Source organism: Megascapheus bottae, chromosome 21, assembly GCF_031878675.1.
Source record: "Megascapheus bottae isolate mThoBot1 chromosome 21, mThoBot2.hap1, whole genome shotgun sequence".
Taxonomy (NCBI): domain Eukaryota; kingdom Metazoa; phylum Chordata; class Mammalia; order Rodentia; family Geomyidae; genus Megascapheus; species Megascapheus bottae.
Window position 1 is genome coordinate 23851062 of NC_143529.1, and position 13259 is coordinate 23864320.

At 53.5% G+C, this 13259-nt stretch overlaps 1 protein-coding gene across 6 annotated transcripts in view; it reads right to left on the reverse strand.

The window, feature by feature from the left end:
* Positions 1–13259, reverse strand: part of Tns1 (tensin 1) — a 179872-nt gene that overhangs the window by 77410 nt on the left and 89203 nt on the right. For all 6 annotated transcript variants that reach the window (XM_090354796.1, XM_090354795.1, XM_090354792.1 and 3 more), the window contains 6 exons: positions 9406–9458; positions 7549–7720; positions 5030–5080; positions 3986–4108; positions 3834–3898; positions 3062–3145 (listed from right to left, as the gene is read on the reverse strand). In XM_090354796.1, the coding sequence (XP_090210922.1) occupies positions 3062–3145; positions 3834–3898; positions 3986–4108; positions 5030–5080; positions 7549–7720; positions 9406–9458 (548 nt within the window). The remainder of the gene's footprint in view (positions 1–3061; positions 3146–3833; positions 3899–3985; positions 4109–5029; positions 5081–7548; positions 7721–9405; positions 9459–13259) is intronic.

A 13259-nucleotide genomic window follows, 5' to 3' on the forward strand; every position in this document is an offset into this window, starting at 1 on the left:
CCCCTGGTGGTCCCCTTCCTGCCTCACTCCCAGCCCAGGGAACCCTCCAAGGTTCCAAAATTCTTCCCTACTTCCCTGACCCCCAGACAGGCATCACCAGCTCCTCACTTCTGAACAAGGCAAACTTACCAAACAGCAAGCCTCTCTGATGGCTTCACACTGAGCCAGCCAAGCCTATGCTTATTCTTGTCCCAAGTTTACACTTCCATTTTGGTTCTGCCCTCACTCACTCTCCAGATACAGGGTCATCCAGAAAATAATTACTATTTCATTAACAATTACAGTTCCTTATGCCCTGCCACCTCGCACAGGAGTCCCCTCTGTATCAGTCTCTTCATCTGGGATTTGTGATAACTAACTTCCAGTAGGTATCTTAACTCTAAGGCAACAACCCATAATTCTCTTCACAAAGAGTTTACACTTCCCTTCCTTGCAGACAAAAAGGAAAAGTTAGGTCCAGAAAGGGACATTGGACTCCCAAAGACACAACAAGAACACCCAAGGCCTGGGGTAGGAGGGAAAAAAAAGAAGTCTGGGCTCTAGAGCATCCGCCTGAATTAGGGCTCAAGCATTTCGCTGTAGATTGATTGGTACTTCCCCTCTTTCTGATTGGCCAAGGCTGAGTCAGATAGACCAATCAAATGCAGCCTGAGGCTCCTGGGAAGCTAACAACTGTATGAGGAGGGTGGGACCAGAAATGCATGACCATGTCAGAACCCACTGCCCCCCAAACTTGGCTGCTTGGCACACCTCCAGGCCCATGGGCCTCTCTCCCTGAGCCAGGGTGGAGCCACTTCAGACTACCAAGATAATTTGGTGGGCAGTCCAGCTCCTATTCAGGCCCCTGCCCAGCCCCCAGTCCCATTACTTAAACCGGAAACCTGGAATGGCAGGTTCCCATCAGATCTCCTATTGGCGCCAACAGGATATGTCTGTGTGCTGGGGACAATGAGTCAGAGGGCGGGTGACAATGAATGGGGGAATTGCAGGCAAAGCTGTCCCTCCACCCCTCTCCCCCAGTTCTCCTTTCCTCCAGCCACCCCCATTCACTGTCAGCAACACTGACAGGAGGGAGGGAAAGTGGCCACAGATATAGGAAACCCAACGGCTGCACTTTCACATGTGGGCTGATAGGGCAACAGGCACAGCACCAGACAGAGGCTGCAGGAAGATGGTAGGCACGTGCACACACACAAGCACACGCACGTGCACACACACACACACACACACACACACACACACAAGGGCTGAAATGAAAGCACCATGGAACCACTCTCACATCAGATGATCCCACTCTCCAGGCCACATCATGTCACTGCAAAGGCATGCGTCTCTATCCATATCCTTAACCTTTCAAGGTCAAGGGCCACATCATGACTGACTTCAGCAGCCATTCCAACTGAGCCAGGAGCCCAGGAGCCAGTACTTGGCCAGTAGTGCTGGATGTCCTGGGAACATCCTCACTGATCCTCAGCTGTTGTATCTGGGGCCTCACCAGGATTTTCTGCACTTAAAGACATCTCATCTCTGATTAGACACTGATGTCTCATGTTTGTAATCCTAACTACTTAGGAGGCTGAGATCTGAAGATCATGGTTCAAAGCCAGCCTAGGTAGGCAAGTATGTGAGACTCTTATCTCCAATTAACCAACAAAAAGCCAGAAGTGAAGCTGTGGTTCAAGTGGCAGAGTACTTGCCTTGAGTAAAAAAGCTAAGGGACAATGCCCAGGCCCAAAGTTCAAGCCCCAGGACTAGTGTGCACATACATGTGCTTGCACACACATACAGACACACATACACACACTCATCACTCTCTGGAGGAGCTCATCCTGAACTCTCTGAGCTTCACAGATTCTGCAGAACTGAGCCGACGCTCCGCACGCAGGTGGGCCTGAGTCTCACACTCTAGGTCACTAGTGCTGGATGGCTTTCCTAACAGTCTAGTGGTCACTTCAGTCTCCCCCGTGAACACTTGACATTGACATTGCCCTAGGCCTGCTGCCCTCAGAGCAGTACCCTTCTGGACAGTGGGCAGTGGGCAGCAAATTGGAAGCCAGCCCTGGTCAGCTGGCTGGTCCTTATGTACATGCTGGCTTTGCTACCATTTGTCCTGGCCCCTCCCCAGGCCTGTCCCTCATAAACTGAGGATGTCCCTTAAGATTATCCTAACTAAATCTCAAGATCACCTCTGGTATCCCCCACTAAAACAGCCCTACTCCCTGCCAGCAGAGTCAGTGCAGTGAGCCATTCTGTGTGGGCAGGCAACCTTATGGCTGGTCCATAAGGTCACTTGTTCCCCCCGACTCCCCGTGGACCTTCCCTAAGGGAAAGGGCTATGTTTTGTTCACTGAAACTGCCCAGGGCCGAATAGCTAGAGCAGAGGACCTAAATTTTGCCAACTGAATAAATGGATCCATACCAGCCCCAGTTATTATGAGACTCCAGTAAGCTCACATGGCTATCCTTAGCAATGTATTTTAAATTCTCCCACCAGAAGGTGACCCCATGGTGCATCTCTGTGACTCCCCAGAACCGACAGTAGTGCCATCAGTGTCCTGCCTTGGACAGCAGCACATGCGGCCACACCTGTAATCCTAGCTACTCAGGAGGCTGAGATCTGAAGCTCATGGGTCAAAGCCAAACCCAGGCAGAAGACTCTTTATCTCCCATTAACCATGAAAACCCAGAAGTACTGTGAAGCAAGTGGTAGAGTACCACCTGCCTTAAGAGAGAAGAAAAAGAAAAATCCACTAAGGGACAGCACCAGCACCTAGGCCTTGTGTTCAAGCCCTCATATAAGCACACACCCATATGCCTTCATTCACTGCATCTGCTGTCACCAGACCCATGCCCATGACGTCTGGCAGAGGCCCCTGAAGCTGGCCTGTGGGCACACACATGGGCTATAATGAAGGTCTTGTCCTGAGCACTCACCACTCCAGAATGGTCCACCCCACCTAAGCAGCAATTCCTTCTCCTGTGAGCTGCATGCGTGTACACACACACACACACACACACACACACACACACACACACACCCCACATGTGCCCCGGGGCCCACCTTTTCTGCGATGGCTGGCCGATGGGCACAATCTTATCTTCATAGAAACGTTTCATGGCAAATCGATCGAGAGCCTGGTCCGCACTGTGAGAAGAGACGGACAATCAGAGAAACCAACTCCCATAGCCAAGAGCTCCTCATCTTCTCAGTCCTGCTCCCCTAGTCCTGCAGCCATGCTGCATGAAGAGCTTTCCGCTCAGCCTGAGCCACCACCAACTCAAATCTGCCACTTATGAATGTGACCCTTCCTTCTGAATTAACACCTGCCAGACAATGGTGAGACTCCCACCTTTCTCAAAGGTCACACTGATAAGGAGTCTGACAGCTGAGGGTACACAGAGTGCTCCCCACTAAGCAAAAGGGAGTCTGGACTGGTTTTTTCAATGACACAGACCCTGCACAAAGTACCTTACCTGACCTCACAGAGTGCTAGAGAGACCATATTGAAATTAAAAGGACAGATCACATGGTAGTTACTCTGTCCTCACTGTCTACCTCTCCTCCCTGCTTACTAGTGAACCAGAGGGCAGCTGGGACAAGTACCCCCAGGAGCTGCTAGGTGGGGTATCCCCCATGGCTTCCCCGCCAGGGCCCCAGAGATTGGAACAGATTCTACTTCCCGCAGCCATCTGTGCTCTGGCTCCGCCTCAGAGCTGTGGGGAGGTGCCCTCTGCTGAGGCTTCTTGTGCCCCTCAAGGCCTCATGTCCCTCCACCTGGCAGGGACTATGACGGCGGAAGGGTGTCACTGTGTGAAGGCTGGTTGGCCCTGACCTGGCAGAGATGTTGCTGTAATGCATGTATGCCGCAATGACCACTCCGATCCTGCCTCGGTTTCCCTGAAGGAGGAAACAGAGCTTTTGACTGCATTCTCAGGCAGGCCCTGCTGCCCACCCCCTCACCCCCCGGTGGGGTGGCGCTCCTACCTTGTTGTGCAAGACGACAACATGGTGGGGGTCTGCATTAAGCCACGTGTCCATGGCCTTGCAAACACTGCAGATCTTCTCCAGCGCTGGAGTGTGTAGGTCAGGCCAGCCAAATTCCAGGACCTGTGTCCCCAGTCAAGAGTGAGGAGAGGAGCAGCCGAGAGGCCAGCCGTGGCCGCACACCCCAGCCTCCGGCACAGGGGTGATTTCCAACACGAAGGCCCCAGCTCCTGCCTGCTTGTAAGCCCTTCTGGGAAGCAGGCAAAAGCCACCACCCTGGCCTGACAACCCTGGGCCTCAAGCTCAGGGATACAATGACTCCCTGGTGGCCTCATGAAGTCTCAGCCCCTCTCCTAGCCTTGATCTTCAAGCCTGACTGGCAGAGGACACCAGCCCAGCCCTCCAGCTCCTCCCTCACAGCCTGAGAGCCAGAGACAAGGGAAAATAGCTTCTTGGTGCTCACACCTCTCCAGATCCGGCTCATATGGACCATGCATATGGCGGGGGTGGGGTGGGGAAGCCTAAGCGCACACAAGAAGACTCAACATCAACTTCTGCTTCCTTGAGCCCTTTCTAAACTCACAGTATATTAAATAAAAGCCTCTGACTGGGCCCACACAGCACTTTCTGCCAGCTGTCTACTTTGTCATCTGCCCCAGATATTATGGTGAGAGACTAGAATCCAGGACAGACAATGTGAATGGAGGATGGTGGGGGCAAAAGCAAAGACTAAGCAAACAGTGCAAGCACAAGCTGCTGGAACCACTTGCATCTAAGAACTGGAACTCTCCCTCCTCCAGCTGCAGCCCAGCGACCAGGTGCTCCCAGGAGGGAAGACCCGGGAGAGAAATGTCAGCAGGCAGCTTTGCCATCTGGAATTTGCATAATAGAAACAACCATTGTGTGGAAGTTTGTGTTCCTGATAGTAGGTGGCACTTGAACATGGAATAGGCTTTTCTAAGTTTTCTGATTTCAGAGGGGTGACCCCCATTCTCCTGCTCTTCCCAGGGAGTTGAAGTCACCCCAAAACCGCCATTGACTCACCTTGGCGTGAAGCTTTGTGATGTCAGGTCTCCGCTCAGAGAGGTTAAACAGCTGAAAGGACAAAAGGGACAGAGGAGGTGAGGACAAGGAGAAAGGAGAGGCGACAAGGACACCCCTGGTAACCCAATAATGGGGGTGTCATTTCCAGGTCCTCTGACCCCTGTCATGCCCAGGCAGAGCCGCACGGAGCCCTCACAGCCAGGGCCCTGGGTCACAGGCCAGACAGATACATCTGACCGCCTGTGCTACCTGAAAGAAATTCCATTCATCTCTGAACAGGCTGCCCAACAAGGATAAGGATAATAATGCACAGTAATAATGCAACTTAATAAAACATAACAATGCAACTTCAAGCTTCACCCCTGTAATCCTAGCTACTCAGGAGGCTGAGATCTGAGGAACAAGGTTCAAAGCCAGCCCAGGCACTAAAGACCGTGAGACTCTTATCTCCAATTAACCACTAGAAAACAGGAAGGGGTAGGGTGGAAGCCTTGATCTGAAGAGCTCAGGGACAGCACCCAGGTCCAAGGGTAGGGCAGTAGCCTTGAGCTGAAGAGCTCAGGGAAACCACCCAGGCCCAGAGTCCAAGCCCCACGACCAATTAAAAAATAAAATAAAATAAAATAACGAACTTCATTCTTCTAGACAAGAGGCTTTTTTTAAATTTCACTTTTTGTGGTTCTTTTTCTTCCTGTTTTTCCCCTTTTGTCGCTGTTATTGATTTCTGTACTTTTTGTCTTGTATGTAAGTGCTTCCAATTTGGGGAGGATAAGGGGAAGCACAGAAATGGTGGGACAAATGCTGAAATAATTCAGCAGTGATACTCACTAGACACTATGTTGGAAAAGAACTGTATAACTTGGGGGGGGTAGGGGTCGGGAGAGGAAAAAGAAATATACTCAGTACCTGACTTACGAAACTGTAACCCCTCTGTACATCACATTTACAGTATTTTTTTTAAAATAAATAAGCCAGAGGGGTATGAGGCCACACCCCTCGTGCATGACCACGCCCCTTGGGAGTGACCACGCCCTTACGAGCAGAGATCCTGGTGGAAGATGAGCCTGGACAGAACCCCACTGGTGGCATGGATGGCCAGCATGTGACCATCTCTGTTTGCCACTTTCCCCTTTGACTTTAGAACCATCACATAATAATGCGACTTCCTTCAGAGGGTGGGAAGCATCCTGGGGCGCCCTCTCAGACCTGGACACACCTTTCCCAGAACATGCCCCTGACTGCCTAGCCACATTCAGGCAAACCCCTGTTTCCAGTATTCCTCCCTGCCCTCCATGAGAGTGAGCATAACTGCCCATCTCTACCCACTGTCAGGAAACACCAAGACCACCATTACACCACCTGTGAGAAGAGAGAGCAGACCAGCCTGGAATGACAGCACAGCATCGCACTGAATCCTGGAATCAGGCAGGGGCTTAAGGGGCTTCTAGGCCGCTTCTGAACCCTATCTTACTTTAAGAATGGCTGCCAGTCAGCCAGCATCTACCTCCTGACAGTCTGTGCTAAAGACTTCACTTCTGACAGCTGGCTTCCTCTCAGAAGCTGGGGGGCGATGAGGAGCATAACAGAGATGCTCTGCAGGTGAGGAGCCCCAAGCTCAGTGAAGCAAAAGGGTCAAGAGCATACCGTTAACAAGCAGAGTCAGGATGTGAACCCAGGACTTTCTGGTGCTTAAAAACCGTGCTCTTAACATTGCCCCGACACAGCTACTGGGAGGGTTTCTGTAGTAAACTGAAAGTGTCCCCCCAAATCCATGCCTGCTCCAGCCTCACGATATGATCATAGTTAAAATAGGGCCTTCGTACACATGTAAGGATCCCCAATGTTTGATTCTTCTGGGTTTATGGCCATCCTAAATCTGACAACAGATGTCCTACTAACAAAAGAAGAGGACATGCCGAGTGGCCCAGGGTGAACTAAGACAGAGAGTGGTGACAGGTGACAAGCTGGGAGCCTAGTACTGGTTGCCACCTGAAGCCCAGAAGAGGCAAGCGAGGACTCACCCCTCAGGGAACATGACCCTGGAGCTACCTTGGTTTCAGACCTCCAGCTTCCAGCCCTGTGATGCAGTAGCTGCATGGCTACTTGTTCCTCCAGCCCTGGGATACACACAGCCTTCCTGCCCATCTCCACTGAAACACCCGAGGACAGTGCTTATGGCTGGGACCTGGGTCAGCCACATGCATCTCACTGGATCTGAGCCTATCCTGGGCCAGGGACAGGTCACCCTTTCTGAAGCATCAAAGGCACCTTACCACACAACTCAGCAGCAAAACCTGTGCGCGCACACACACACACACACACACACACACACACACCCCACTTGGTTCCAGATGTTGTGCCTGGCAGCAGGTGTTCTCCTTAGAACTGGCACAGACTACAGAAGGTGTGAAGACTCCGACCTCACAGGATACCCAGGAAACACCCAGGGCAGCCGAGAGGCGGATGGAGGGTGGGGTTGGTGGGGCAGGGGGCGGGACGCAGCTGAGCCGCCCTCTTACCAGGTAGCTGCCTCCATGCTTGGACTTGAGCATGTGCGCCACCTCGCGGAGGTTGCTGTGGAAGTTGTCCTCACTGGCTGTGCTGGAGAAGGACACGGCAATGATCCTCTCCGTGACGTACACCAGGTCCAGCTCACAGCTGTCCTCCACTGGCCTGCTCACGCTCATGTTTCTAGGGAGACAGTGAGCCGGCGGGGCTCAGATCAGAATCCAGCCCCAGGGCAAGCTCCAGAGGCCTGCACCCTGGCATTTGAGACGTGTTATCCCCATATCCAGCCAGAGTGCTTGGTGGAACCCCCCCCAGCCCACGGCCAAACCCAGAGGCTCCCCCTAAGAGGCACAGATAGCGGCAGTAGGCAGGTCCTCAAGAGGTAGGCTCCCCGTGGGTGGAACGGCTAGACAAGGGGTCCAAGGGCCCCACATCTCTCCACATCTCCTGGCTTTTCTCCCACGGGAGGGCAAATCTAGAGACAGAATCCTGAGATGGACCCCAGTGTCTTGGATGTGTTAGACAAGTACCACACCACTGGGCCACACCCCAGCTCACCTCCTCTGTCCAGTTGGGCAACTGCCCAATTCCATTCTGCCTCTACTATAAGGGCATAAAACTCAGCTGGGCAAAGTGGCTCATGCCTGTAATCCTAGCTACTCAGGAGGCTGAGACCTGAGGATCAAGGTTCAAAGCCAGCCTTGGCACAAAAAGATCTGAGACTCTTATCTCCAATTACCTCAAGAAAATGGGAAGTGGGGTTGTGGCTCAAAGGTAGGGCCGTAGCCTTGAGCTGAAGAGCTCAAGGACAACGCCCAATCCTAATTCAAGCTCCAGGACCCACAAAAAAAAAAAAACCAAAAAAACCTGAGACTCAGGTAGAGAAGCCAAGAGTGTGGGGGTCCTTAGAACTAATGAGCACAAGGCCTGTGGCTGGGGAGCCTAGAGAAATCCAGATCTGCAGCTCTCGGGTCAAGGATGAGCCATAGCTTCTCTCGGGTGGGATGAGTTGACAGCAGGGACCACAAACTTGCACAACCATCTTCAACATGGAGACACCCAAGGCACGGATCCTGCACACTCCAGAACCCCTGGGAAGGCACTGCATTGTCAGGAAACTTACAAACCCAGTCTCTGTCCTTCCTGGGAGTGAGAGGGGACTTGGGGGATGAGCCAATCAGCCCAGGCCTGTCCAGAGGTCTGACCTGCCCCTCCCTCAGGCTGGGTCCCAGGGAAGTCAAGACTGGAAGGCAGACTAGCACCACCAGCTGGTCGAGGTCTGCATTGCGCCTTGACCAACCCACTCCAGGGCTGCTCCAGTCACAAGGGGAGGCAAGGGGGCCCTCTAAAGAGTCTTCATGTCTATGGGCAGCTGGCAGCTGAGCCAGAACCACCAGAGGTTTCTGCCACCCACTGGAACTGGCATGTTGACTCATCTCAGGGCCTCCAGAGATGATGAGACAGAGAGGGAGGGAGACTGAGCCACAGACCTTGGCTATCACCCAAAAGGACAGGACTGCAGGGCACAGGGCCCCCGGCACGCCTTTCCCACATGAAGAACTTTCCTTTCACAAACGAGGCTCCACCATCAGAAAGCCCATCTTCCAAGAATGGGCTGGTGGCAGCCATCCCTCAGCTTGTCCTCAGCCAGCACCCCACCAGTTTGCAAGCACAGAAAGCCTCCCACCGGTCAATAAAGAACCCAGCTCTAGGTCTGTCTTCAAGCCAGAGCTCACCTGACAAAGGCCATTCACCTCAACCCTCTCACAGTGGCTTTCTGTCTTCAGTCCTGGGGACCCCTCCCCACCAAGCATGACTCCCCACCATCGCCTGCCTCCTCTCCCTGCACCCTGGCAGGCCAGACATACCTGATGGGCTGCGGCTGGGTGGGCTGGAGATTCGGGGTGACTCTGGTACAGCTCTGGGAAAGAGAGAAGAGACACAGCATTATGGGTGGGAAGGCAGGGAGGGAAGCAGCAAGGATGAGGTTCCACAGAAGCAGTTGGGGTGTTGCCACATACACATCTGGCTCCCTCCCCTGCCAACATTCCAGTCCCGCCACCCGGACACCAGCTACCCAGCAACCTGAGGCCAGAAGCAACCAGTGCCAGTCCCATCCCGCCCCCTGGGCATGTCTGCCCCTGTGCAAGCCCCCAGGGGATCCAAGGAAGAAGTCCCCAATTCCAAGACACGCCCCCCACCAGGGCTGAAGCACACTGGATTAACAGACACTGAATTCTTCCTGACTCACTGGGCCATCACAATGCTAACCCCAAGTACAAAACACCAGAGTATGACAACAGTGACAGCCTTCCATCCAGCTTCAAATCCATCGCCCCACACTCGAGCTCCCAAAAACAGTCACAGGGTTGGGAGCATGGCCTAGTGGTAGAGGACCTGCCTAGCATGCATGAAGCCCCAGGTTCGATTCCTTGGTACCATATACACAGAAAAAGTCACAAGTGGTGCTGTGGTAAAGCATTAGCCTTGACAAAGCCCAAGGACAATGCCCAGGCCCTGAGTTCAAGTCCTGGGACTGAAGCCATTTGGTCCAGTTTTGAGAGGGTGAACGGGGTAGAATATGATCAAAGTACATCATATCAAGGGCACCCTCAGGAGGCAGAAATCTGAATAATCACAGTTCAAGACCAGTACGGGCAAAAAGGTACAGACAGACACCCCATCTCAACGAGGAAGACACGGGCAGGTAGATGAAGATCTGGGGCCAACGGAGACAGAAAAGGGAGAAGCTATAATCAAAAACTAAAGGGTCGGAGGTATGGCTGAAGTGGAAGAGCGCCTGCTTGGCAAGCAGTTCGATCCCCAGCATAATGAATAATAATTTCAAGAAAGTTTGGAGTCAGAAAAGCTGAGCCTATCATAAAAACAGAATCAAGTGCTCTGGCCATGGGTCTAGCCCCATGTCAGTTAGTGCAGCTCAGCCACTCCAGTTCCCAAGGTTGTTGATTGTATCAAATTCAGAAAATGGCCCTCACTACGTAGCCCAAACCCAGACTCCACAGGGCAGCAAGGTGAGTCCCACAGACACTGGGTCTGGGCCCCAGCACCATGCTGGAGACACATCCCTTTGACCCTCTACTCAGAAGATCACAGTTCTAAGCCAGGCCTGGCCAGGAAATGAGACTCTTATCTCCAATTCACCACCAAAAAGCCGGAAGCAAAGCTGTGTGTGATTCAAGTGGTAGAGTACTAGCCTTGAGCAAACAAAAGCTGAGAGACAGCTGATTTCAAACCCCAGGACCGGCACCAAAACAGAAAGGGTAGAGGAAATTCACTGCATCCTTTAGAAATGAGAACTCTGTACCACTCACCCCAGCAGCTATCCACACCAACTCCACCCCCATGGTGCAGGGTCAGCTGTCCTCACCTCTGGGAGGAGACAGAACCAACAGCTACCAAGGAAGAGAGAAACGGAGGCACACAGAGACTCACCCCCAAATCTCAGGGAAGCTGTTGACCATGCAGGATTCGCACCCAGGCCTGGGCTGGGTCACAGACCCTCAGTGCTACTGTGTGTACAAAGCAAGGGAGGAGGCTCTGAGGCCTGGCTCCCAGCTGAGCCCACACTCAGGGCAGCTCAGGAGAGGCAGCTTCTCCATCCAGCCCCCAGAGGAGCTGGGGAAAGACTCCCCTGCCTGGGCGGGGGGAGAGGGGTGCTGAGACAGCTCAGCAGGAGGAGGACAGCTGCAGGAGCAGGAAGGAGGCTAGTGGGACTGCTGGGTGGAAAGTCTCCCAGTTCTGCTGGCCCCAAGGACTTGGGGTTGCATGAGTCAGGCAAGGGAGGAGGGGGATGGCGGTTGGTTTGCAAACCCCAAACCAGACCTTTCCAAAACTACCCACCCAGAGGAAGGCAGAAACTTAACACTTCATCCAGCCCATTCTGCTGGGCCCTGATGAGGCGGCCCTGATCGCCCCAGGCCTCAGGGCCACCCTGCTATAAATAGCCCCCTGGACTCCATTTGCCGCTGGTCCACAGCCACTCTCGGAGGAAGCCAGCCACAGCTGCTGAGAACAACCGGAGGCCACCGCTGCACCAACCCTTGCTTGAGGTGGGGCCAAGTAGCCTGGAGCCAGGCAAGGGAGCCAGAGGGACAGCATGGCAGGCCTGGGACAGGCTGGGCTGGGGAGCAGGGGGGCCACCTGAAGAGGAAGAAAGAATCAGAGGCCATCGCCTCGGCCTCCCCGCACATTACCACACCTCACATTCCTCAGGCTCCAGGGCCCCACATTCTCCCCCCCCCCCAAAAAAAAGCCAGGAAAGACAAATAAAAACTTGGCCCAAAGGGAGTCTGGCTATGCTGCATCCAGAGGTGATAAGAAAGGCCACAGCTGGCTCTGAGCCACCAGGACGAAAGGCAAAGGAAGAAGCTGCCCGGGACCATGGCCCCACCCCACAGGAGGGGGACGGACTGATGGACGAACAGCTGGACCGCTGGACAGACCGTCAAACCCTGATGAATCACCGAGTTGCGTTCCAACTGCTGGGGCTTCCTGTTTTCTGCAGTGTGGGGGGCATGTGACTAGGTAACAACACGCAGACGTGCGCGGGGACACAGCTGAGGCGCCCTGGGAGAGCTGGGGGGCGGGGGAGCAAAGACTACTGAGGCCCTGGGCAGCTCAGCACCACTCATGGTGGCACACACCCCCACAGACGGGGTGACCGTTGGCAGGGACCCCTCTGTATGCTCTGTGCTGGGCTGCAGAGGGCTCAAGCCCTCAACCCCACAGGGCTAGAACTCAATGATAAAGGTTCTCAGCAGAACCAACTGAGGACATGGGGGAGAGTGTGGTGTGGCCTTCCTTTGCCCATCTGTAAAATGGGCACAGTCCAGGATACATCAGATTCCCCTCCACATCCCATTAGAACTCCAAAGGACAATGTATTGTTAGAAGAAAATAAATAAGCTCTCTGGCTATCTATGATCCTATTCTTTTCCTCTCTGGGGATTTCAAAGCCCTTAACCTATTTAGAACTTCCTCCTAGCTCCTCCCAAGACAGACCATAAGAACTTTTGATTCAACTCTCTAGGCACCAAACAGAATGCTCTCTTCTCCTCCTCTGCAGAATATACCTCTCCTTTGCAGAAAGGGCACCATGAAAGGAGATCCCCCAGGCTTCTCCCAAACAGTGTCACTTTGCTCTCAGGAAGTTCCTCCTGGTATCTAACCATCATCCTTCCTGCTGTAGACTCAGTCAACTCTGATTTGGTCCTGGCTACAGGCAGGAGGAGCTGATCATCACTCAGACATTCCTGGGTGGCCCAAGCTCTCTGACCCCAGGCTTCATTATTTACTATGTCTTTCGCCACCAGCGGGCAGGAACCTCAGACCTGAGGGAAATGCAAGTGGGGGCTGGATGTAGCAACACTGGGGTGGGAAGAGAACCAACTTCCTCTGAGATCCACAGAGAAACATACACACACACACACACACACACACACACACACACACACACACACACACACACAGAGCTCTGAACAAGAAAAAAGCTGTTTCCTGAGCCCCAGTGGGGGAGGGGGGCATGGACAGCAGGGTCAGAGGTCAGATCAGGCCTATCTACCTTAGGAGCCCATCCTCATTCCTGGGTCTCCTGGTGGGGGGGGGGCTGCGATCCCCCCTCACCCCCGTTACCCAGCCACACCCCTTCCTCTCCCCTTCCTGCCCACCAGCCTGGATTTTTCCAAAACAAAGTGCAACATAG